The 27,900-nt window shown below is 30.4% G+C and overlaps 2 protein-coding genes across 13 annotated transcripts; one reads left to right on the forward strand and one right to left on the reverse strand.

The window, feature by feature from the left end:
* Positions 1-38: 38 nt before the first annotated feature.
* LOC136783800 (uncharacterized) lies at positions 39-6,078 on the forward strand. Of its 2 annotated transcripts, none has more exons than XM_066744066.1 (5): positions 39-617; positions 1,428-1,886; positions 1,960-2,094; positions 2,163-3,142; positions 3,238-6,078. In XM_066744066.1, exons 2-5 carry the CDS (start codon positions 1,481-1,483, stop codon positions 4,936-4,938), a joined length of 3,222 nt encoding a protein of 1,073 aa, XP_066600163.1. In that variant the 5' UTR covers positions 39-617; positions 1,428-1,480; the 3' UTR covers positions 4,939-6,078. The 2 variants fall into 2 exon arrangements, with proteins under 2 accessions (XP_066600163.1, XP_066600164.1); XM_066744067.1 differs by lacking the exon at positions 39-617 and adding an exon at positions 654-1,183.
* A 139-nt stretch (positions 6,079-6,217) lies between these two features.
* LOC136783801 (leukocyte elastase inhibitor-like) lies at positions 6,218-27,896 on the reverse strand. 11 transcript variants are annotated; one of them, XM_066744073.1, is made up of 9 exons: positions 21,428-21,574; positions 16,655-16,776; positions 16,341-16,523; positions 15,641-15,851; positions 15,293-15,507; positions 15,020-15,205; positions 14,769-14,904; positions 10,081-10,254; positions 6,218-6,424 (listed from the first exon to the last, which is right to left on the reverse strand). In XM_066744073.1, exons 1-8 carry the CDS (start codon positions 21,435-21,437, stop codon positions 10,109-10,111), a joined length of 1,209 nt encoding a protein of 402 aa, XP_066600170.1. In that variant the 5' UTR covers positions 21,438-21,574; the 3' UTR covers positions 6,218-6,424; positions 10,081-10,108. The 11 variants fall into 11 exon arrangements, with proteins under 11 accessions (XP_066600170.1, XP_066600167.1, XP_066600175.1 ...); XM_066744072.1 differs by lacking the exon at positions 6,218-6,424 and adding an exon at positions 9,295-9,434; XM_066744070.1 differs by lacking the exon at positions 10,081-10,254.
* Positions 27,897-27,900: the final 4 nt, after the last annotated feature.

The raw sequence follows: 27,900 nt of genomic DNA on the forward strand, positions 1-27,900 counted from the left end.
AGGCATTGTTGCCAGATTTTCCTTTGCGCTTGCCGTTCATTTGCCAGTTTGCCACCACCAGTTGCACACTGCGGGCGCCGGGGACACTGTTGCACACTTGTTGCTGCTTGTAGGACCACGTGACCCAGAGAGCCGGTACTCTACACACGTAAAGCAATGGTTTGCAGTGGTGGTATTTCTTTACGTATACATAACATACAAATAAAGCAACCAGCTTCGTTAAAGGTGTGAGTGCTTCCCCCACACTGCTTCACAAGATCATCTAAATTTAAATGTTCTAGACAGCAGTGTTAGCTCTCTGATAATACAGAAATTAATACTTTTTAAATTAATTGCTTATAGGATTAACAATTTCTGTTCTACAAATGTTTAAAAAATAGGAGAATACATAAATAAAGAAAAATATAATAGTATTTGAGGTTGTGTATGTTCCGCCCCCTCCATCTTTCCCCCATTACTATACCTGCTCCACGAGATCTCCGAAATTTAAATGCCCCCACAGCGTCGGTTACTAACCGTTGGAATTCTACTTGATTTGCTTCGTTTTCTCCCCTCTGAACTGGACCCCCATGCAGTCAGCATCCGGATCGGACCTTAGCCGGACTTAAATACCCAAGGCATTTCTATTTATTATTATTATTTTTCTCCAAACATCTCCAACCATCTCCCACACATAGACACCCACTCCTTTAAAGTTTATCTATAATTTAGTTTTCTCCTTTTTCCAAGAGATATACTGTTGCAACTACGTTTTTTTTGTAAACTTAACGACGAAAATAACAAAATAAAATGTGCATCGTCAAACTGCATTTTTATCTCAACTCAATTCGTGTGCTTTTTGGTGGTTCTGAAATTCAATTTGTGCTCCGATAATTGTGATTTAGATGTTAATTTATTGCGTAGAAACAAAGTTAAACTCTGTTCTTTAATAGATTTTCTAATAACTACGTCATTCTATTCTTCATATTATTAATGTTTTTTCTCTCTTTGCTGTTTGATCAACGTTTTCTGTGGGATTTATCCCAATAGAATTTTTATACGTTATATATAATTACAAGGAAACAAAAGAATTTGTTTTTGTTTTGATTCAGTACTTTCACTTCTCTAAGTAGTGAAATTTCGTTTGATGAATCTAATTCTTACTTCAGTTATAGCATATAGCACACACAGTGCAGTGTAGAGTGTAAATGATTTATTGTTGTTTTTATTATTGAATGTACAGTGTTTTGGAACAATTTATATCCTTTATTTTGACCTTCTCTATTAAGCTTGTAATAAATTCCCTTTTTTTGTTTAAATTTATCTGGCTGAGTCATGTAGCTTTTCATTTATTGTCAAAAGTGAAATTTAATTGTAAAAGTTGTATTCTGAAAAGACATAGTGGTTATATAATATAGAAAACATTGTATTTACACAAATTTTTTTAGATCTACAAAATCTATCTGAAAATGGGAGCAGCAAATATTTGGTGAAATACTGAATGGGAATAAGGAGATCAAAATCAAAAAAGTTTAAGGTTTACATCAGCAATTTTAGTAGATGCTTCAAAATGAGTGACCCAGGAGAAAATTCTAAATACAAATGGACACCAGACAGCACTGCTCTTTTAGTGTCTGTATGGTCCGATAAACAAGTACAAAAACAGTTGGAATATTCTGATAAACCTCAAGTTATTTGGGAAAGTGTTGCTCGATATATGAGAAAAAAAGGGTATAATGTAACTGGAAAGAATTGCCGCTCACGTATGAAACAGCTTCTGGTATGTTATCGAGAGGCTAGACGTGCTGGAACACAGGCTGGTGTAGAGCAATATTATGAGTCAATTGACAGAGTTCTAAAAAATAGAAAAATGGAACATGTTATTGATAATGGAGTTGATACAGTTGGTACGTCTACTTAATATATAAAATTTTTATTTAACCTTTAATTATTTAAAAAATTTTTTATATTGCTCTTTAGATTCAGTAAATATGAAATCTCCACCCAAGGAAATAAAAACAAATAAGAATATGCAAATGCAGAATAAATATCCAGACCACCCAGTTGAATCTATGTATAGAACTGAGGCCTTATCACCTACCTGGATAACAGGACGTTTGTATCTCTTTTTTCAATATATAATTAGTGATATAAATATCCAACTATTTACTATTATTTTTCAGGTGAAAATGAATATCCAGATTCTCCAGAGTCTAATGAGACGATAGTTGCTAGGCCATTGAGAATGTTCTCTCCTACCAGAGACATTGGTATAAATACTGGAGAACAATTATCCCATTTAGCTAAGCAAAAAACTTTAACCAGAAACTTAATACAAGAAGAATCAAAAGAAGATTATCGTCAAAATTTAATACCCAATTATCTCTATGAAATTCCTTATCAAAATGCAGTACAGAACGTTCAAAATCAAATAATTCAAGAAAATATGCAGCAACATCAGACAGTTTTACAGCATAATAGACAATTTAATCATAGACAGCAACAAAACATGATACCAGGAAATTTAAATTATCAATCTAATTTTCATAATATGTATCAAACTATGGGGATACATCCAATTATTGATCAACAAACTAATTTTGCTGCAGTACCTCCTCCAAATACAGAAAATATTATAAGACAGAATAATCAATTACAGCAAAATTCTGCTATTAATAGCAATGCTGTACCTCAGGAGCCAAGGAGAATAGTATTTGGACAAAATTTAGCTGCTACCTATAAAAGATATCGAGACATTCTTCCACGAAATACTTATCAAAATGAGAATAAGCAGAGTGGCTCCTTATCACCAGATTATTCATCTGATACTGCACCAAATTTAAATGATGCCTTTTGTCAGACTATGGATAGTGACACGAAAATTCACAATATGAATGAAACTTTTACACAAGTTACTCAAAGGAATTCAAATTTATTGCCTGAAACCACAGTTTTGACCAACAATGCCACATTTAATGATGACAGCTTTATTCTGGAGCTTATGACTGATACCCCACCAGTATCTGAAGCTGAAAATAAGTCAAGAGAAACAGCTGTGAATACTGAAAATGCTCCTAATGCTCCTTTCAGAAAGAAGAAAGCCCAGAAACTTGAACAGCTTGTATTAAATGCTATTAATTCTCAAAATGAAGTAGTTAATAAAGTAAGTATATTATTAAATTGTATTAAATGAAAATTTAATATATCACACATATTTCTAATTAATAGTAATGATATTTATATTTCTTGTATTCTTAGATACTAGAGGCCCAAAATGATATGGTGGTACGTTTCCTAGATGCTGGCAAAGATCGTCAAGACAGACTGGAAAATCGTCTAGATCAACTATTAAATGTTGTTCATGCTTCTGTTTTGATTAAACCTCCAGAGTCGGATAATGGAATTCTAGCCCAGCATCAAGAACCAGCAATAGCTTGTTTAAGTCCTCCACCAAAACCTGGGGTAATTCCACCTAAGTTAGATCTTGTACCTCCAAAACCTTGCAGAGTACCATGCACTATTCCAAGCTCGAAAGTAGAGCTTATTAACCAGAATCCAGTCAACACAAGACCAGGTGTGGTGTCACCTATTACTACTAGTCCAGCACCAAAACTTGGTTCAATATGGACACGGCTTGGACCAGTTTCACAATCCCCTTTTGTCAAAGCTCAACAGCGGTTGGGCTTGCAATCAAATTTTACTACTGGTGCAAGAACTCAATCATCCGCAGAACGAAAAATTGCTAAAGAAATTGAAAGATTGCCAATGGATATGCAAACTCTGATTTTTGAAACTACAAAGTTTATAGAAATAGAAAAATTCATGGAGGAAAAAATTGAGAACGCTAGGAGGGAAGAAGATGCTGGAGAATTACTACCTTTGAACAAAAGATTACACCTTCAGATTGAGCCAACAGCCGCAATGATTTTAACTTCTTCATTTCTACAAGCTGAACGTCTGGAGTCTGAAAGAGCATTAGTTCGTTATGTAGGACCCAACATTCAAAAACCACATGTGAGAAGGAGTTTGGATGACGAGCTTATCAGTGGTCAAGGAGATGGTTACAATAAATTGAAACAATTAGATATTCAACAAAATTATGTAATCGATGAACCTTCTGATTCTTCGACACCGGCTAAAGTTCCTCCAAAACCGCCCAGAAGTGCGAATGATGTTAATCCAGTTCCAAAGCAAACGATACAGCAGCTTGCACAGTTAGTAATGAATAGTCAAAGATGGAAAGATGCAGCAGCACAAAATCAAAAGAGGCAATTGGAGCGCGGTCATTTAAACGAAGAAATCACAGGAAATCATAGCAACAATCAATTTAGAGCTGGCACTTATGTACCAAATTTTAATACAGAAGAAAATCAAATTGTTAAGCACGAGGAACCAAGAAAATTCTCGTGGGAAAATAAAGAAGGACAGAATAAACGTTTTGGTACAGATATTCATGACGGTCAACCGCCATTACCACCTAAACCTCAATATCCAATAGGATTTACCAGAACTATGTTAGATACAGCTCCCGTGAAACAGGATATCATAAATCCAAATCCTATTGGAACAATAGGATTCGTAGATAACACAATAGGTAATGATCGGAAGCAGAATGTACGTTTTATGGATGAAGCTCTCACGGAGTTGCAAAAAATGTACATGCAAAAATTATTAATGGCTGAAAAGAAAGAAGGACGAGCACCATTTATGAGTAGTAATGAAAATATAGCTACTCAACATCATAAGTTAATTGAAAGGTACATGCAGGACATGCTAAAAAAAAGAACAAGGGATGGCAAGGATACAGATTCGGACAATGATGATGAATATCTTGATACTACCATGTCCATGCAGCCTTCATCTAGTTCTAAGAAAGGCTCATTGACTTCTATTGGTACAGGATCATCAGGATTTGCATCAAAATTAACCAAGATGGATGGTAATTGTATCATAAGTTAAGATGTATAATTATTTTGCCATAATCATTCATAATATCCTTTTGCTTTCCACTTGACATTAATTTTCATCAATTTATTGTAATAAAATTGAAGCAATTTTAATTTTATCTATAAAACAAATATTAAAAAGATATGTTGTTAGTTATAGATTTTGGGCAAATTTATTATCTGATTTGTTTCAATAAATCATGTTTATTATTTCATTATCAACACGTCCAATATTTTTTTTATTGGATGTAATCATAAAAATAATCAAATTAAATTTGTATTATGATCGTAAAAAAACGGTTGCTCGTAATTTAGGCAATTAAATTGTTAAATGTAGAATTTAATGTAGATCTCTACTTTTGATATAAAACAGTATAGAAGATTGTTAAAGATTTTGTTATTGAATTTTACGTTCACGAGACTTATCTTTAAAATGTTTACATAAAGATATAGAAATTAGAATCTTCTAATGTGCCTTTTTTGTTAATAAGGAATTATTAATGTACTTAGATTATTATTAAATTACTTACAATATATTCGTATATTAAAATTCAAAAGTAATAATAAAATATTTTATAAAACTGATCATTTTGCGTTATTTTTGTGTCGAATTCTTATTTTTATTAAATTCATGTTGTTCTTATAGATATTCATGTATATTATTTTGCAATAAAAATCAATAAAGTTCATAATGAATTTTTATTTCTACTTCGTTTTCTAAAGTATACATGGCTAACCAGATAGAACGGCTCAGACTATGGACATAAAATGTTGTTCAACTTCGTAGCTATATAAGAGATATAAATTTTTGTTATAAGACCTTTTTGAAGCTTCTTTTGATTTGCGTTCAAAAAGGTCTTATAACAAAAATTGCTATTTCTTATAGCTACGAAGTTAAACAGCATTTTATGTGTATGGTCTGAGCCGTTTTATCTGTTGCTTACCCTGTATATATATAATTTTTAAGGAAAATTATTATTATCAATTGACTATCTCCTAACCGAGAACGTATGCATTCAATTTTTAGTATCTGATGGGATGTTGGACCACTTTGATATGTATTAGCAGCGTATTTCCTTAAATACATATATATTTAATATAAATATATTAATTAAGATCACATGCATTTTACAAAAAATTTGAATATTATAAATATAATTTTAAGTATTTTATAATATAATTATAGCCCCAATATGCTTATTTTATAAAATAATAAATATTTATTCTTTCACATTAGTGATTCTATAATACTTTCTATTGAAGGTAGTTCTCACATAACATATAAATATATGTATAATTTATAAACAATATATTCGAAAATTTCCTTTGTATCTCATAAATTACAATTTTTTATGCGATATCAGTGATTCGGCCTTGGAATAATGGTATAGATACTTTTGAATCTTGGTCCTTTATAGTTGTTATAATTGCATAGTAGAATGGTCGATCAACGAGTATCCTCTTTGTTATCAGCATGCAACGAAGCATCATCACTTTTGCTGAAACAAAAATTTTCAGTTCAAAACTAATGATTCAGAAGCATAAAATATTTTAACTTTGTAACTATGTATAATTATTGGAAACATATATTTAAGAAATGGTATTTATTTAATTAGTCCTTCAATTGTATTGAATGTGGGTTATTCTTGTTCAGGGTTATATATTAACTGATTAGTTAATTTATTCTTATCCTACAATTTAATTTTTTTTTGTAGTGGGAGCGTTAGTTGTACGTATATATCACTATGCTTATGATAGGATTATTTCTCTTTTTTATTAATATGTAAGATATTTATGCAACTGTTTTATAATTCGTGATAATCTTTATATCATTGTGTGAATTTACCACAAATATATTTTCATATAAATATGCACTCAGTTTTGTAGTACCTATCTTTTAGTATATTCTTTTGCTTTTATTTGTAATAATTTGGTTTTATAATTTAATGATAATTATTAAAGATGAAAATATTGCGAATTAATAATTATAAGATTATTTGATTCTTATTTTTTAAATCTATTTTATTTATTTCACATGCCATAATTTATATATATTAAATGTAGGATTAGATGGAAGATGTATAAAGTAAAAAAAAACACTAGAATGTTTGAAATATTTATTTGCTGATGATTAAAAAAATACAATTTATACATTAGTACTGTTCAATGAAAAATCTTCACAGCACTAATTATATAAGACTGCTATCATTTGGAAAGTTAAATAACGTAAATATGATAGAAAGAATAATCTGATTAAATAAAATATCCACTATGCTTCCTGATTTTATAAAAAGCAAGTAGTTTTTGTGTACTTTATATTCGTAAAGTATAAAGTATACTTGATTCAAATAATGTAAAATACTTTATTATAAAGTACAGATGGCAACCCTAGCACTAATATACAAATTTAAAACAATAATAAAATATTAAAGCAATGAAGTAATGATAAAACGATTTGAATCAACAATTTTGAATGTGCCCTGTAAATAAAGAAGTGTGGTGGCATTTGACCATAAAAGTGAATGGTCTATCCACTTTAAAAACAACAGCTGGCTTTTTTGCACTTCGATCTCTCAGTTGTACTTCTAAAAACAAAGTATCAATCATAATTATTGTTAATTATTTGAACAAATATCAATATAATTTTGCTGATAAATATAATGACTTGTTTTAAGTGCTATTATGAACTACTTTTTAAGCAATATCTTTTTTCTATGGGTATAATATGATCAAAGATTTATTATAGAAAAGTTTTTATGTGACTTAATAATAAAATATTTATCTTTATTTTAAACTTTTCACTAAATACATCTACTTTAAGTACATCTTCCATAAAAATATCTTACAATAATATCATGCATATTAAAAATGAATACTAGTGAATATTAATTTGCCAATGAATATTAATAATGTCTAACATGCCCTATGAATATATTTGTGTTAAGATATTTGATCATAAAAATAAATGGTTTGTTGACTTTGAAAACAACTGCTGGTGGTGTTGGTAGACTCGGACCTCGAACACTAATTCCCACTCCTAAAAAAATTAATTAGTAATATTTCTGTTAGTGGTGAACTAAACAGATACTATAAAAATGTAAAAAAATAGTTTTAATTTATTTTTTTTCACAAATTTGACATTGATAATATTTATATATTTTAAGTGGACTTTTGTAAAAATGATTGAAATGCAAATTGATTGAACACAATGCTGATGATTAATGAAAAGTTATCAATCCAAATTTGGAAAAATATAGTACTGAGTGAACCTATTAATGGTTTTTAATGTGCCCAACAAATAAAGAAACATTAAACAATTCGATCACAGAAATAAACAAACTATTCGTTTGGAGTAAAACTGGTAACTTCCAGATTCAAGTTTTCATCTAGGTAAATTAAAAAAAATTAAAATACCTCATCTGGTTAATTAATTAAACAATTATCAATTGCACTGACGAAACAAACAAATAATATCGTTAATACATACGATGTGAAGGATTCGTTTTAAACATTGCAATGCTATATGCAACACGTTTAAAGATTTTTTTTTAACAACACAATACAGTAAGTCAATTATATAAAACTCATGTGAAAATATTCACCTTGAGATTAAGAAATCAAATAAATTTAGAAAATATTGTTTCAGGCGTATGAATATTTCATTTTGAATCAAAATTGAACATTTTCACGTGAATCCAAGTACAGAATAGACCTTCTGACATTTAACACGTAGCCACTTTGTGCAAATTAATACAATAAAAATAAAACGAACAAAATTCCTATAAATAAAAAAAATTCACTATTAATAAAAATCAATCCTGTAAAAAAATGGTCAATTATAAAAATAAATTAATATAGGCTTCAAAGGAACAAATGGATGATTAACATGCTTTTTTATTATACTGCTTCATTTTAAACAAATTAAGCTTATTTAAATATACATTTTTCGGTTTGATTTGTAATTAAATAAATTTAAATAAGACACTGTCATTCACACATACACACAACTACACAGGGATAAAGTAGAGAATAGGCTTTGGTATTTTTTATAAATACTATGGAGATTCACAGACATCTACATACATTATCCCTGGACTGTTAACTTTTTACATAAACTCAAAATCAAAAAATGGTTTCTAAAATTTGTACTAATTTTGGCTAATGCTGACACCTACACAGTGTCAACTTTGGATTAGCACAAAATATCTATATTACCTATTACATATATACGTGTACATCAATAAATGATCAATCAAAATCTGTGCTTTGCTATTATACATAAAAATAAAATTTGGAACCTAAGTGCTTCGCAAAGTTAGATGTCTGGGAAAAAAATGGATGCCAATGCACGGGCTACTATTTTCTTCTTAGCAGGAACCTCGAGTGGGTTTGATATGCGGGCATTGAAAAGTACAACGTTGTCTTTGGATTTTACGATTGCGAGGAATGGACGATTAACTGCAAATCTTTCAGAATCATCCCATCCCATTCTCCAACTTAAGTCTGTATCTGAAAATTTGCAAAACTTTTTTTTTCACAGTCGTTCAAAGTTAAGAAAATTAACAATTTATATTAAGACTGTTTAAAATTGAAAAAAGATAAGAAGAAAACAGACATTTTTTTAAATCTTTTAACAACAATAACACAAAGTGTCAACATTAAATATTTTTATAGTAGAAAAGCTTTAAAATCTTGTTCACACCTCAGTCCCCAGCTTTGTAAACATTTCAACCCCAAACAACCACTTGATATTGGTCAATTATGTTAATTGAAAAAACAAAATCCATCCTTTATAAAAAAATTAAAGTACATGTTGAAACACACGTGGAAATTAAAATGTAAACTGCTGTATTAAATGAATTTGTTAATGTGTGATTTTCTGCACTTTTCTTAAGTATAAAAATGCCATGTGTGAGATGTTAAAGAATACAAAAACCAAAAACAAAACAGTTCACATTTTGTCCATGTAAATAAAACGTTTGCAAACCAAATCTCCAAGTTTCATGCTTTGTTTTGCTGCTTCGCTCAGTGGGCTGAAAAAAGCTTGAAACTTAGAGGGCTAATCTGGATTACGTGGAAACGAAAGAGTAAGAAGAAAAACAGCAAGAAAAAACTGGCCAAAGAGCAGCAATAGGAGAATTGAGCCAATACTTACTTTGTTGTTGTTTACCTTCTTTGTCAGTCTACGAGAAATCCGTGACACGACCGTTGAAAAGGGTCACGTCGTTGTTTTGGTTGTTGCTCGATGTTTTCCTTATTTCGAAGTAGAACGGACGATCGACGATAAACTTTTTCGAGAATCTAATCATAGTTAACTCATACCCCAATCCTTCATAAAATAAAAAGACTCGATAACGTTTGTGAATTCTCTCGTTGAGAGTGTACAGACAGTACAAGTCGACTTTCTCTCTCGCTCTTTAATTTCAGATTTTTTAAGAATAATTCATCATTTTTTTGATAATAAAAAGGATAGCTGATTTTGTGACGTCTTCCCTTAAATAATGAATTTTGGTAAATGGATCTTTGTTAAATTTAAAATTTTTTGATATTTGCTTTAAAAATATTTAAATTTCTCACAGGCAAATGTTGTAAAAAAACAAGTTTTTAATCATTTTCAAAAAAGTGAAAGAAATACTTATAAAGTTTATAATTCAGATACGTGTCCAATGAAGAGGGTAAATTTGTGGTTCTCGACACTTTTTTTTATAACGTTAAAAAGGAAAGGACGATTAACGACAAATTGTGTGATTGGAGTTGGTGGGTGCCAGGATTGTCCAGGTATCGCCAATACTACTTGAATAGGATATAAAGATTTCAAATATATCAACAAATGCCTTTCATAATTTTTGAATGAACGAGAAATCCCCTTTCGCCATCCTTATTCTTAAGTTAGTTCAATTATTATATCATTGACAATTATATATAAATGTAGAGCATAAAATGCACAAAACTTTGTAACATAATATTGTGCAAGTACAGATTAATAATGCCCCTTTAAAAAATTTTAGAAATAAAATAAAAACTTGAAAATGATTTTCACCCATAAAACTAACTTGTGATATCGAATAATGAAAGTTGTATGATTAAAATTTATAATAATTATTTATTAAACTCTGTGCATAACACACCTTGATGAATGTATAAAATATAGTTTTATGCAATAGAGAACAGAATAAAATAATACTTCTTGTATTGCTTCTTTCCACGTCACACGAATAAAAAATCTAAATCTAGAAAAAAGTCGAGCTTTCTTTCTCAAAAGTCTTTAATGTGGCCCTCGAAAAGAGTAACCCCGCTACTTTCATTAGTGTTTTTAATAATTTTGAAATGGAACGGTCTGTCAACTACGAATCTATCGGTCAGTGCCACAGAAAGGTAGGAGACTCCAACAGCTTAACAAAGAAAATAAAAGAAAACGATCACAAATTAAACTAAAATTCATCGGTACCAAAGATTCTCTCTCGCATATGATATACAAAGCTCAAATAACCTCTGTCTCATAATAATAATAATAATAAAATTCTGTTCCCCTTCCCCCATTAAGCAAAAACTACCACATCTTACTACTGTTATGTACAAAAGCATATTATATTAGGTACAAAAAATTAGTACCTTTATCAAGCCAAAATTTGTTGCTACTAATTGAACAAGGTGGGTCTACAATATATCTATACATTACATCATAAGCTAAAAATTAACTGCAATCGGATATTCAAAACAAATTATATACGTGTGGAAAAAAATATGTTGTATAGAAATAATATAATTTATGCAAAACGAATTGAATTTATCGACTGCAATTTTATATCTTTAGCTCATTCCTGTCTACTTTTTTATAATTTAACAAAACGCACTAAAAATCTGTTACGTGTCCAACGAAAAGAGGGAGCCCGTCTTGTTCAGTTGTTTTTTCAATTATGTAATGGAATGGTCGATCGACTATAAATTCCTGATAGGAACGTCCATATATGGACGAAACTTTTACTCCTAGAACTACAAAGAAAAATTAAGTAGGTATTGATATATATATATATATAAAATAGTAATAATTTCACCTTTGGTTAATTTAAATTTCCTAACTTTATACATTATTTATTTCACAGTTAAATTCAATTATTTACAAATAAGTCCCAGTAAATCAAAGATGTGTTATACTGACCAGCATTAAATTTGAATAAAAAGTAATTACTCGTGCACATAAAAAATGGCAAGAAAAATTATTGTCCAAGCATATTTGATTGATTTATTAAGTAAAAAAATTATTAATAAAACTTTTTCTGCTAGAGTGCAAGCTTTTTTCAATTGTCATTATAAATTTTGGTATAAAATGCTTTTTTTTGAGGTAAATTGTATTGTTCGTGGTAATTTAATGTTCATCGAAGAAAAAAATTTTCATTGCACTGTAATAAAAGGTTTGATCATATAGTTTAGTATTCAGAGGTAATAATAATTTCCCATTCTTGGTTTAAGCGTAGATAGGTTCCTTGATATGACCTAAGAAGAGTGGAGATTTGGTTTCTCTATGAATAATAGAGTAGAGGAAAGGGCGATCAACCCTCATCAATTGTGTTGAAATTTTAGCTGGCATGGAGAACAACACCATTTGAACAGCTGCGAATAAAATTTCTTATCAGATCCTACTAAAAATCTCTTTTTCAATCCATGCGAATGTGCTCATAATATCTATATCTATACACAACACACACACACACACATATATAGATATATATTAATCATGAACGTGCTTACTTCTTTAATTATAAAAAAGAAAAGAACTCAGTGTTACATTAACAATATACTCAAAAGTAACTCAAAGTTCTTTTTTAATAATAATTATATATATATATATATATATATATATATAAGAATCAAATTTTTAATACGTTTTGGCACAAGATGAAAGACAATTAACTATAAGCAACAGGGGTGAGTTTTAGTATGGTACATTTTGTATTGATGGCAAATGATTAAGAAATGTACAATAATCCTAATAATAATGACGTAACAATATTGAGTAGCCACTAAAGCTACCATTTAGCAACAGCGTAGAAAAGAATTAGTCGACGACGATAACGAATAATCGCCATGAATGGACGATCGACGCGAAAACGAATGGGCTCCGGCGGTGACCATAAGGTGGATAGGGGCCTGACACCAATACCTGCCACAAGAATATCAATGTGCTCTGTCAGGTTACTCGCTCGAGAAAGAAAAGAATTAATATCTCGTGAAAGAAATAGAAAGGCACGAAGATAAATCGTTTAAATTGTTAAAGATACTAATAGGCACTACTTCAACATAGAAAAAGCATAGATACCAATGATATATATCATCACAAGATCATGGAATATCTTGCTTTTGGTTACTCGATTGAGAATTAATAGAATTATTAACATTTGATAGAAATAAACAAGCTAGGGAAACTAAATGTTTCATTGGTTAATTTTAATAGGTATTCCTATATATACTATATATATATATATATGTATTTAAATTTTAAAAAAAGCATAGAAAGAAAGGTATTAATAAATTCTATTTCCACAAGTCAGAAGATAGAAGCTACTGAATTACAGCCCACACCTATGTACAATAAGAATGTTATTTGTTTCCAAGTACTTGTCTATAATTATTGGGAGGAATGTTAATTCCTATTGTTTTAAACTATTATGGACACTCTTATTCTTGATTTATATCTATTTTGTTTTTTACTAGAAAACTAAATTAAACAACAGAACAATATGTTTATCGATTCATGAAGAATTTATCATTCTTGGTAACAATGAACATGTGATGATGTATTAATTAAGATGTTTATTGTTTAATTAAAACAACATGGCTTAGGGTCCAGTAAAATTTAATATGAAATGACCTAATAATGAGGCTCGATGACTTTGCCGGTGAACAAAATAGTTTCGTCATTTTCTTCTGTGGAAGTGATAATGAAGAGGAATGGTCTGTTCACTTCAAACATTGTTGGCAAAGAGAGTGCAACAACATCCGACCCTATTTGATAAGTCAAAAGTCATTAATATAAATTTAGAAAAAAAAGAACATTAGGATTGCTTAAAGTAACAACATCATGCAACTCTATCAGACTGACAACCTAATTAGGTTTTTTCATTATTCTGTTAAGTGAAGCTTTACCAATTAATTGACACATGGCTTTAGCTGATATTTGCTAGATGTTTTTGGTTCCCTTCCTAGGGGAACTTGTTGTTATAAATAAGAGAACATTCCTGATTCTTAATCTGGTCCTGTAGTGGGTGCAGCTAATGAGTTAATTGATAAATTTTATTAGGTAGAAACCAGCGTAAATACACCGTGCAGATAAATAAAAAAGATAAAAAAAGCAACTAGTAGCACAGTTTATATATAGGTGAATGAAGACAAACGCAAAACAAATAGTGCGACGAGGAGCAAAACATAAAAACAACAAAAAGTTATACGTTGAATTTTTTTTAACTAGCCCATTGGATTTTTAATGATGTACCCGATTTGTTATTCTTGGTGGTCGCAGAGCATATCAAATATACATGCTATAGTACTTCTGAGAAAATAATCTTCTAGCAGCCAATATTGAAAAGAAAATTTGGAAAAATCACCAACAATTATAATGAATTCACCCAAGAGATTCGACTACACTGATTATGTTGACTCAATTGGAGTTTATAGATTTTTTTAATGTAGTCGAGTTTCAGATAAAACCAAATATGTCCTTTTGCAGAGAAACTATATTATCTTTCTCAGAAATTCTTAAAAGCGAAAGAGAATCTCGATGTACCCATAAATGAAAAGACAGTACACAAAAATATTGAAAAAAAGGGAGAGGGATAATTTACTTACCAGTAACTGCAGCAGCTTCGCTACCTTCCTCGTTAACCTGGATGAATGCTTTTTGAATAACTTTGCTTACATACAAAGGTGCATCAGCAATATTGGAGAAATCAGCTGAAGTATCAAACATGTCAGTCATACCCAACTAAAAACAAATAAATTTAATATATTTAGTTTTTAATTATAGTATTAAAAGCACTTTGAGATTTTCTAAATATTTAAAAATTATCATCATAATGATGAATAAAATCATTTCATACTTTTTTCAATGGTTCTTCGAGCTCCAATGTACTTTCAATTGTAAATTTGGGTAGGTATAATTCAACTTCCTGTTCATAACCCTTGGACAGAAGAGAATCCAAGCTAACACCCTTCAATTTGTTTTCAACTTCAGTCAAACCTTCAATTTCGTCAGGGAGGATGATTACCATGCTCAATTCATTGCCCTACAAATACAAGAGTACAATAATTATAAAATTGAAGAATAAATTTAATATCAGACTATACTAAAAAACACAGCAAATTTAAATTACTTTGTATGGCAGCTCAACGAAGGAAGCTTTTAATTCCGGAAGAACGCCAAACTTGATGTCACCTTTTCTGTACATAGTTGGGACATTTTTTTTGGTTTGAGCATTCAAATTAAATGGCAAATCAGCAGTAGCCTTAGGATTGAATTGGGTGGCCCAGTTGCCTTTGAAATAAACGGCGTTCAAAAGAACCAGTGCGGTGAGTGGGCCAAGGTCATCTGTTACATTTAACAATATCGTTAATTAAATTCTTAAAGCCACTAGTCTAATTAATCATATTAAAAAAATTAAAAAACAAAAAAGTAAAAAAATAAAATTTAGTCGTAATAATATTAATAGTAAGCTACACACTGGCATTAACAATTTCTTTAATGCGATCATGTGTCTGTGCAGAAGCCCATCCATTAATTTTCTGTGCTGCAGCATCTGCTTGGGAGAAATCCACGCTCTCACTAACAGACTTGAAGACATTCTCAGTGGCCGCTTTGAATTCAGGCTTGATGGCGAATCCTTCCTTCGTGTAGATTTTATTGGCAACGCTCAGCTCGACGTCCTTGATGTTCTGAAAATATAAAACCTACGTTAACCACTCTTCTTGCAAATTTCTATTTCTTTTTCGATATAAGTCTGCAGACTATGGGGATTAAGAAAGAGAAGAGCAAGAAACGATAAAATACTAAACGTAGAACAAAAAATGAATTATTCACAATGTCTCCAAGACCGGACACTTTTAGCGAGAGAAATATTTCTTAAATTTGCTTTGGACTTTTTAGAAATGCAAACCACGTAGAGATGACGTGCTTCGAAATTTTCTAAATTTAAATTTAACGTTTTACAAGTTGCCTTTACAAATAAAATGTAGTTCTTACGAATATTTTAACAGATTTAAATATGTTCACGAATTAATTACTTGGTTGATTACAATTAACGATTAGGGTTATCAGGTATTAGCAAACAAATGCTAACTGATGTACTTTACAATGAGATAAGATTATTAATGAAATAAATGTAATAGAAAGATGTCAGTTCAGTGAGCAAACTTGATAATTACGTTCAGCTTTTCAATAAGAGTTTTGTATCCATTCTTCACAGAGTTTTCATCAGCTGAGAGGGCAAGGGCACTTTTCATTTGGGCAGCTGTGTTTCCAGAAGCACCCAGCGAGGCCATGGCAAGAACAACATCGACGCTAAATGGGGACATGATGAGGTTGCCATTGTTCTTCTGGGCAATTTCCTATTAACAATAAAAAATTCGTTGTAAATGTTGCAAAATTACTTTCTTCTTAAAAATAAAATTTTATTTACAGCATAATTTTAGTATATTTGAAAATAATGTTGTTGTACAAATATCGATATGAATCTTACTTGGAAGAAATTGTTGGAGAACGTATTAGCACTCTGAGTTGTTGCCAGTAGTGCAGGATCGGTTTGCTCGGCTGGGGCTGCTATAACTGCAGATGCCATTACGACTGTTAACACCGCTAAACCTTAAAAGAAATGTAATATTAATTAACATAATATAAAAATATTATTATACGCTATATTATAATACAAATTATTTTATCTTTGTTTAAATAATTATTTGTGGATTAAATGATCATTCATACTAATAATTATTTGTATATTTTATAATGATTTCATTCAATTATGTAATTAGAAAAATATTTGCAGATTATATTGAAAAAAGTAAAGAAAAAAGTGTTATAGACAAAATTTGATAAAACTAAGTAAGCATGATAATATCCTTTAATATATTAAATTATGATAAATTACACAATATTTCGTATATGTGACTGGTGTTGTTTATAATTACTTTGTTTTTTTATGATAAGTTTGTATTGCTTTTCCAATAATTAGTTTCGTTTTTGCATTAGTGTCAGTAATCAGAGCACTTATTACATAATTGATAAGGATAATCGCTCTGTCAGATTTAGTCTACTCTAGCAAGAAGGCCAGTGGGGTTTTTCACAATTCTAACGCGATTATTCAAAGAAAATGAGTGAGAAAATCGGTATTTCCAGAGATGTAATCGGGATTGCTTATAATATATATAGCGACCATTACCATTATCTCATTCATCAAACAGAATTAATACGTTCATCCTTGATAAGGTTAGAAAATGTTCAATATTTTCTTCTTTCGTTCAAAAAGTTACACAAGTTTTTTTTATTTAATATTATAAAAATTACTTAAACATAGTGTTAAAGTGAAATATTATTTCTGAACGTTAAAAATGATTTTTTTTAATGGATATTTGCAAACAATTTTTTAATATTATTTTGATGTTAAAATATAATTAATGTAAATAAGTTTTCAGCAGACTCTTATCACAATATACGTATTTTAAATTGCTTGATAATTTATTGTCAAGGTAAATAATTAATCTTCTCTTATTTTGAACCAGTGAGTAATGTTAAAATTGGATACACGTGCTTATTAATTACAATGAACCTTACAAACATTATTTGAACAAATGTTTGAACGAATGTAAAATAAACATAAGAAATTACTATATTTGTTTTTCAGTTGTGTAAGCTGGATCAATCATACATATTAATATTTGTATTCGTACAACTAGCTGCAAAGAATAAACAAATTTATGATATTGCAATACAAGCATTTATAAATTAACAATCATTATTTTTATAATTTATCAAATCCACCACTTTTGCCCTAACGATTTCTCTTTGAAATTTACACAATCTTGATAACAATAATAATAATGAGTATAAATTATAAAAAGTCATATTTTACACCAAATGACAATTTTCTATATTTTTATTATCTATATAATCGCAAATCAAGTTACACGTGGAGCGTTTCCAGTTGCATAGTCGAGGTATAATTATTGTTAATTACTGTCAGGTATATTATAGGAGAAAAAAATTCTTGGTTGAAGGATGAAGCTAGATGAAGATAAAAAAAAAGTAGAGAGGTCGGTGAATCAGGCAAATGGCGGATAACTTGCGTAACGAATGAGATATAAAGTGTAAGATGAGGGAGAAAGAGAGGGGAAAAGGCCGGTTGCGGTCACGATCTGGTCCCGAAGAATGACCTTGAGTCGTCCAGTGGACAAGGCCGTTGAAACCGGGCAACAAACCGGGAACGACCCGTTTTACGTCACACAGTACCAGGTATAGTTATCAATATAATATAATAATTTTCTAATTATATTCCTGATATTTCTCGAATTACTTTATTATTTTTATAACATAATATTGCTGTGTTAAAAATAGAAATCGTATCTACGATTTTTTACATTCTCAGATTTTTGCATAAATATCTGCATATTTACTGCAACTATATCTATTCGTGAAATTCCAATTTCGTATTTGTCCTTTTCCAGTAATTTTATTTATGACACTTTAAATTTTTTTCAAATATTTATGGACATGTACTTTAATTAGTAAACATTAAATCATTTTAAAATAGTACAAATATCACCTACGTTTTCTGTTCTTCGTACAAAAGAAAATCATACACTAAAAATAACTATGATTATAATTAGAGCTACTACACGGAATTTATTAACAATTTGATGACGTCATTCTTTATATATTATTGTTACAATTATATTTATTTCGTACGTAAATTAGTACTGTGTATAAATAAAGATTTGTATACAAAGAAATAAGTGGAATGAGTTATTTATGGAGCATCTTTAAATCAAGCCAGAGATGTTTTTATGCTTTGTCGAGAGCGAGGCGTTCGTAGAACGGGAAATCCCTGTACAATAGGTTCGTGAATATTACTGTTAATCTTCGAATTCTTAACAATCTTTCGATAATTTATTTTCACAATACTCTATTGATTGTATGAGCAGAATATTGTTGAAAGATTTTCCTTAGTCTGTAATAATTTAGCAATGTTAATTATTTCTGCACGTTTCGTGATTTGAGGTTAGGAATCGTCGCATATCTCGATATTTCAAAACGAATATTTTCGTAAACCTTGTAACATATTTTAATAACACTAAATAAGGTATTATTTTGCGAGTTATTATTGTGTGATTGTTATAATAATATTTTTTAAATATCTTTCAATATTGGTAGATAAGACTCGTTTGGTGAAAAGATTCGCTCTAATAAGATACGATACTGATAACCGTTGCATCAGACTTTTATTGCTTTTATTAATTAAAACTTTTCTTATATACAATTATCTCTGTTTATATAATAGATGTCGAAACAATGTAACAATTAAATGACTAATCCTGTGCTACAGCTGGTACATTATTTACACATCTTTCTAGGAACTCGAAGAATACTTTTGAAAACAAGCTGCCAGAGACAAGTTTTTATACCTATCATGTATATATGTATCACTTTTTAAATAATTTAAAATTTACTAGAATAAAAAATGTTCTTAAACATTAAAAATAAATACTTTAACAATATTGAATAAGACTAAAATTGCATCACAAATTACAAATAAAATTTCAGTCTCTTTGAAATAAAAAAATGGATTTCTAGTGGTATTTATTAAGGTTGATTCATTTTTGTTAAATAGTGAAAAAAGAATAAAGCAATATTGTTATTCATTTCCAAATATAAAATAACTTTTTCTCTGTACCCGACACAGAGGATTTTTACTAGAACATATGTATACAACGATATGATTTACCAGTTACTGATTATCGATATCACGATATATCCGATGAGTAACGTGTCGTTTTAACTTTAACAGTCAACTAGTCGATTAGTGATAAGAAGCTAAAACTCAAGACTCCGTGTACCCAGCGAGAACTTTTTTATCACCAGCAGAGACTCCCACGAATTTTCCAGACTATAATAGATCGTAATCGTGAGATTATCGATATTTAAAGAATATTACGGCAGCTGCATATATTGATAAAAATGATAATAATACTGAATAACCAAGTTGAGACATTTAATAAGTTCCAGAACTTATATAGATAAATAGACGTATAGAAACGTCGTTTGGTTAACTATATTAAATATTATCTTTTGCATTGGACACTTCTGAAGTTTCTGTCTATTTTCCTCTAAAAATAGGTCCTACAAAAAATTGATATCTTCAATCACGTAGATATATTAATTTTTACGGTCTAACGCTAATGCGTCACAAGTTGCTCGTCCTATATTTATACACGATTTTTATTACATTATAGGTAATAATTTGACTAAAACTTCTTTGCAAAATTATAAGTAATAAATTCTAATAAAAAATAGCAATTAAATACCATTTAAGAATTAATTAAATTTTTAGTTAACTACACAATGAATTATTAGTAAGAGTAGAAAAGTAGGGAAAGCGCTCGCTTTTCTCGCCCTTCTCACAGTTACTTTCCTTCTTGCTTTTACTGTTCTGAAGTAGAGTGTTAAAGAGTCAACTATAAAGTTAAATAATATCCAGAAATGGTATATGACAGAATTTTTGTTCTATTATATGTAGAATATGTAATTTTGCAATTATATTATTATCCATGAATTAATTTATTCAATGTATATATTGAGTCTTAATTTAAAAAAAATTATTCATTATATTAATCAACTTTAAAGCTGATGTAACAATTACTATTCGTAATTATATTTTGAATGAACGTGTTATTTTTTATTTGAGGTTAAGTTTTTTCAATAATATAACAACGAAATCTAGAAACCTACCGACAAAAGAAAAACAGCGATGATAAGAAAGACTTAGCTTAATCGTTTAAATCTTTAGAAATCCTAACGAGAAGCTTATGAGCGTCTTTGGCAATTACCAATCATTGGAAAACTGACTGGGTAACTTTCACAGTTTTTCTTTCTCATGTCAAATAAATTTAAGACAGCACAAATTTATGGATATGCGTTCAAAAACACAATTACTCTTCCTCTCAGTGGTTAAATTATTATCAGAAACCCTTCTCAGGTGTGAAAAAACTACAATAAAGCTTACAAGTTATTAATTTACTTGGACAAAGAAATTTTTTAATTTTACACCTCTGTAAAGTTCCAACTTCCCCAAGCATTAGAGAATCGGGATTTTATTGCAATAAAGATGATCCAAAATTCGTTATTGGTTGAGAAGAAATATCTATGAATTATTGGGTAGGGTGATGATAAATCTTAACCTCGAAACGACAGATGGCGATGTTATAGCATAGGAAAATATTTGAAGGTTTGGTTTACTCACTTAAACGCATTTTGATGGTTTACGATTGTTCTGGTTGTAGAATGAAAATTCTTTGTGCTCACTTTGAGTTTCAAGCCAGAACTGAGAAGAGCCGGTCGAATAAACCGATTAAGAAAGCTGAGGGAGAACGGTTGATAAGCGGTGGTTGAGCGAGAGGCACCAATAAGAAGGCGGGATTCAGCACCAATCGGATGGTGGGGATGCTAGTAGTGAGCAGTAGTGAGAGGAAAAGTGAGTGAGTGAGTGAGAGAGAGAGAGAGAGAGAGGAGACGCCAAGTGGCCGGCAAGGTTAGAATTGCAAACAACGTGCTTTTTAGTCTTTGGACGATCAACGATTTTTTACGGAACCGAAAATGTGATTGATTTTGTGGAAGAGCGATAACCTTGCTTTTCCGAACGAGGAAAAGTTCGTATTATGCCATAATTCGTCTCGCAATGTGTAAGTATCGAAAGATTCGCTGGGTCGCGCGACTAGCGCATTCGATCTTTTATTCGACAGCGTCACTGCAGACAATAACAAGGATGACGAGTTCATACAACCGGTATTTCCCAATGGCTCGTGAATCAAATATGGTCAACTGCACAGGGATTCAAAAATAGACAATAGAAATCTCGCAGATATGTTTTCAACATTTTCCAATGGTAAGTTAAACTTTTTGAGCTCCAATGGAGGAGGATTCAAATAAGGTCCTTTTTTTCACGAGGCAAACCAGTAGATTCGTCTAATACGAGGGTATACCAGGTAAGTGACTATAAATTATGCATGATTATATTGTACAAAGATACGGGGATAAATATACTGTTTAATGTGGCAGCTATAAATTAGACGAATGTCAATATCGGTTGAATTAATTCAAACTCGGAGAATACAGTTCTGTAATAGACAATTGAATGGGAAATGCTAATCTATACAAATATTGAATAAAAAGTATGCGTGTACGATTAAGGATAACGCAGTATTTTATTTCATTATGAAAAATTTCACGCTTTTCACTGCTAATACAGATTTACCGTTTAAGATTGATCACTGGTGTTTCATTATTCACCATTAGTTTTGGCTGTATTCGGTTCCATGCATGTGCGCATAGAGCGCTTAAATTGTAAACGTAACGTAAACTATAAACTTCATGCACGAAGTGGAATGCGCCCTTTGATACAAACGTAAAGGAGAGAGTTGAGCAGTTAATTTTTTTAAACAGCAACTTTTTTTAGCATTACACGATAAGTGAAAAAATTTTACCACGCTTTGTTGAAATATCTAATAAAGTAAAAAAGTTTAGAAATAGGTGATTTATGAGATAATAAAAATGCAGTAAACATGTACGTCTGCAACGACCTTTTCATCCTGTAACCAAATATTTATCTTAACTTGTAGATTTATTATTAACAATAATAAAGATTAGTAGAAATATTATCTTCTGTACAAGATATAGTGTTTGATAAAAGAATTTTGCATTAATCTTGTATAGTAAGTGTATGCAATTAAATATCTAAAAAATTCTCTTAAAATTAATAGTTTATGTTAAATATTTTGGTAAAATATGAATTATTTTATTATTTTCAGCCTTTTACGATATTCAATGGTAATACATGTGTGATGAGTCAGCTTAATTCGTATACATATAATAGATCATAGACCAGTGTAATCATTTTGCACACTAAATTTACAATTTATTGTTACCAAGCTGTATATTCAGATGTGTAAAACAGAAACGGATTAACAATTGTTTTAATGGGAAAACAAACGAAACGACTAATTTATGCAACACATTTTTATAATATACATGTACACTTATATTGTATAATAGTATATTATATCGTTTTTTTCTGGCCATTCAAAAGTCAATTGAATTGATTGCTGAATGATAGCTGTACAAATCGAATTAATTTATGTAAGAATCATAAAATAATATTTTTGCGCGTTTCGCCTACGTCAATTATATTGCGCAATGAGTTTTAAACTTGGTTTGCCAAGTTTTTTAATAAAAAATAATTTTAATTAAACGGTCATGGTACCCCAACTTTTTGCATGGTTCCATTCAATGAATATTTATAACTGATAATGAAATAAAATAATGCATCTGATAAAGCCAATTTTTTGTGAATAAAAATTGATAGATTACGCAATATTTGATTTTAATATTATATAAAGTAAGCTAAGTAGGACACGTTGCGAAAAAAACTCCAGGATTATTATTAACTGAGTCAAATGCTATATTGATAAAATTGAAATGTAATCATATTACTCGTATTCTGTTATGGATCATACGATAAGTTATATGTATAAGGAAAAATTTAATCTTTTATTTTATTTATTAATATACAGGGTGTAACGAAACGACCGCCTTTTCTCGTAACTGGAGGTTCGGGGTGACAAACTGAGTGCACGTGTAAAATTTCGTTCGAATCGTTCAAGAGGTTTAAAAGTTATTTCTATTTAAAAATCACCCTTTTTCAATCCTTTTCGAACGACTTTAACTGCATAATGGAAAGTGGAGAAAGTGAAAAAGAATTGATGAGCACCCAGCTAGAATGTAAAAATTATCGATCGCGTGCGATAATACTTTTGCTATTTATTTCTTTAATCTGGCTGTTAGATTAATTTTAAAAAGAACAAAATCCTTTACATTACAATTCCAATTCAATTCAGTACAAGCATCATTGACTGATTTGATGGAAAGAGCGAGTTGACGCAATGTAAAGGAAAGTATCAAAAGCTAAGATATCGCGCGAGCGCAATGATAACTTAATAGACAATGCATGAGGGCATTCTCTTTCTACTAACGAAGCTAAAGGGAATGATTCAAAATCAATACATTGATGAAGGAGAAAACTAAACTCACCCATTAAATGTTCTGCAAGTTCCTTTAAATCGAAGTTTTTGAAAAAGCTTCAAACTGGCTCCTCGATGATTTCCAGAAAGCACACTATCACTGATTTTGCATTTAAACACTTGTGAATTTAAACAAATTAGGTATTAACCTACGTTTCTTCAAAACACTGGTGAATTTGACACTTTTGAACTGTTTCAAGTAGGGTGATTAAGAGTGGTCGAAACGAATGATTGATTATTCTATCTCTCTGTGTCTCTCTTTTCAGCCTACTTCAAACAGTTCAAAAAGTGTCAAATTAACCGGTGTTTTGAAGAAACGTAGGTTAACACCTATTTTGCTTAAATTCGCGAGTTCTTAAATGCAAAATCAATGAAAATGTGCATTCTGGAAATCATCGAGGAGCCAGTTTGAAGCTTTTTCAAAAACTTCGGTGTAAAGGAACTTGGAGAACAATAATGGGTAAGTTTAATTTTTTCTATCATCAATGAATTGATTTTAAATAATTCTTTTTACCTTCGTTTGTAGAAAGAAAATGCCTTGATGTGTTTCCTATTAAATTATCAGTGCTGTCGCGTGACATCTTACCTTTTGATACTTTCCTTTTCATTCTATCTTCTCCCTCTTTCCATCAATTCAGTCAATGATACTTGTATTGAATTGATTTGGAATTGTAATGAAAAGGATTTTGCTATTTTTAAAATTAATCTAATAGCCAAATTAATGAAATAAATAGCAAATGTATTATCGCGCGCGATCGATAATTTTTACATTCTAATGGGGTGTTCGTCAATTGTTTTTTCATTTTCTCCACTTTATTATGCACAGTTAAAGTCGTTCGAAAAGGACCGAAAAAGGGTGAGTTTTAAATGGAAATAACTTTTAAACCCCTTGAACGATTCGAACAAAATTTTACACGTGCATTTGGATGGTCACCCCGAACCTCCAGTTACGAGAAAAGGCGGTCGTTTCGTTACACCCTGTATAGGTACCATTTTTTTCAGATGCTTTATCGTATACATTTATTTGAATATAACGTGGAGTTTGTGAATTGAGTGAAATTAATATTACACGAGATAATTCTTCTCTAAAAAACAATACGTTTAATTACTGGGCCGTTCTTAAGAATGCGCGTATAAGGTAATTCCTTACCTAAATAAGTTCGGTGTGAAATGTACTCATATATTTTAGAGGGAACTCTATTGATTATTTTACTAAAAAAAAAAAAAAAAAATAAAGTCAAATGTACATTTCAGAAGATGCAGTTATATACTCAAGGTTGCAAAAATGTATAAAAGTAGTACTGTTTTTCGTATATATAAGGGGTTACGTGCAATCAGTAAATTTGGAAAAATCGAGTTTTCAATTTTTATATTTCCTAGAAGTACTAACCCTTAGGAATATTTTGTGAAACTTTTATGGGTTTCTACTATAATTTTGCGATTTACTGTGTCAAAATCTACAGTACGGTAACGATTTCTATCATTATAGCTTATAACTTTAAACGCGATTATCTCAAAACATGATTTTTCAAAACGGTAAGCAAGAATTACTACAAAACGGTTCAACATGTAGCTTTCAAACTTCACGCTTTTTTCTTTGATAAAAGTCTCGGCCTTAATCAAAGGATTTTTTATTATCTTGAATACTTTTTTTTTTCAGCCAAAAATACCATTATTTGTTTCATAAAAATTCTATTTTCAATTTTAAAATGTCGCCATTTTGTTCTTGTTTATTGTTTTTGAATATCCTTCGATTAAGGCCGAGAGAAACTATTCTACTTTCGAAATATAACGCGATTTTTTTCCGTAGATGATCCGGTACTAAGAAAGTGTGATCACCGCTAACATCGTTTTTTAAAAGGCTATCCAGGACGTTGCATGCTGACACAACAAAAATTTTTTTGGATCTTTGTCAAAATTCATGTGTCGGTACTTATTAACTATTACTGCATCATGTTGTTTACTTAGATTTCCTTAAAGCAAGCAGAAATACTTTTAAAAAAACCTAAATAACAGGTTTTTTTCGGAAAATAACTGCTTGCGACCCCTTGAAGGAATGTATTGAGCGGTAAAAAAGTAATTCTAATTATTTTTTATAATTATAGACATTTGAATCTTTTTATAAAGCCCAAATTATATCCTGCTGATTTACTTATTTAACGTAAAGGCTTGTTTTTTTAACTAACCTGTCAATGAGTACACAGGGTGTCCAGAGCACCCCAAGAATATAAATCTATCGGTAACTTAGCAAAAAATTTTTGCACTTACAAGTATTAGCGTTTAATTAATAGAAAAAACTTAAAGAAGTGCAACTGCTATTGTATATCAAAGGGAACATCGTATAGATGATATTTATTGAAAAATAAAATTGAATTCGTAAATATTTGGCGCTGAGTGTAACGACAAACATATGGGGTTTCCGTGGCACCCTATGCGCCTATATACGAAAAAAACGCGCCTATTAGCGGGTAAATTAAAAAAATTCAGGTGTTAGTAATTATATTTTATTTCCGATTATTAATTTTGGAAAAGCGAGGTTTTACAACGCTTCGACAAACTTCTGTGACTGATTCGGGACTAAAGAGAAACTAATATTTTTATAACTGTAAAAAATTACTTGAAAAAACTTAAAAATTCTAAACTCTAAATTTTTAATTATATATAATTATAGTACAATGGATTTTAGTGGAAGAACATTCTTTTTGTGTGCTTGCAGCGATTATAAAAATAAATGTATATATTACACTTATTTTTCCTCTTAGCGCGTAGAATGCTGCTTAGTTTTAATAAAAAAATAAAATAATCCAGCTAGGACTAAGAAATTTTTTAGACAAGTTTTAGAGTTCCATTTGGCGAGACACAATAAATACTCTCTTAAATTAATTTAAAATTCTTTGAAATTTCTGAAAATATTAGCAATTGAAAAAGAACCCATTTTTCGTTTCACTAAATAAAACTCTCAAATTACTACTTGGGTAGGTTGTATAAAATATCAGTAAAATTGTCGATAAATCTTTGCCACGTCGGTACATATTTGACGTGGCCAAAAGTCCAAAATTTTCGCCTTGAAAGCGAACGAGCTAGGTTCCTGAATAGCTTCAAAAAATAGACACGTAAACGACCACGAATCGCACGCATAATACGCTATTAAAATATTCGTGGAGGAAGTCGTTCGCGTGACCTTGAGGCTCGTCGCCTCTACAAATTCTCCACGAGCAATGAATCAAACGCGAAATATTAATATTTTAACACGGTTGATATTTTCCTCCGCCTTTTTAATATTTGTATTATCAATTCTACTCGCAACAGAAATAGAAGCGAATTTTTGAATAGACCGGATTCCATGCGATTGGTGGAGAATTGAATAGAGCGCTACGGTGTTGATTGTTGACGTTATCTTCGAGAGTCACGCTGAAACGCCTATTCTCTGTCACGCCTTCGGTAATACGAAGCTTTCTCATCGATAAAATTAGTTTTGGTTTGAAATTTACCTGGATTCGGTGCTAGGAAAATCTGAATTTCTCGCGATCGATTCACCAATTGCTGTCCTCGAGTGTTTCCAGAAAATTATCTTTATAAATTTCGATGAAAGAAACTTTTGGTCAACACGAATTACACTTGTCTCTTTTTCACGCACGAT

The sequence above is a fragment of the Prorops nasuta genome, unplaced genomic scaffold (genome assembly GCF_024137725.1).
Source record: "Prorops nasuta isolate Cenicafe-Biocafe unplaced genomic scaffold, Cenicafe_Pnas_1.2 PNAS00035, whole genome shotgun sequence".
Classification (NCBI taxonomy): Eukaryota; Metazoa; Arthropoda; class Insecta; order Hymenoptera; family Bethylidae; genus Prorops; species Prorops nasuta.

Bases quoted from the DNA above. Each gene is read 5' to 3' on its own strand.
- LOC136783800 (XM_066744066.1), top strand. From the start codon at position 1,481: ATGGGAATAAGGAGATCAAAATCAAAAAAGTTTAAGGTTTACATCAGC. The intron at 1,887-1,959 runs GTACGTCTACTT...ATTGCTCTTTAG, and splicing joins TAATGGAGTTGATACAGTTG to ATTCAGTAAATATGAAATCT. The intron at 2,095-2,162 runs GTTTGTATCTCT...ATTATTTTTCAG, and splicing joins ACCTACCTGGATAACAGGAC to GTGAAAATGAATATCCAGAT.
- LOC136783801 (XM_066744068.1), bottom strand. The intron at 16,524-16,654 runs GTAAGATTCATA...TATTGTTAATAG, and splicing joins TCTCCAACAATTTCTTCCAA to GAAATTGCCCAGAAGAACAA. The intron at 15,852-16,340 runs GTAATTATCAAG...TTATATTTTCAG, and splicing joins CTCTTATTGAAAAGCTGAAC to AACATCAAGGACGTCGAGCT.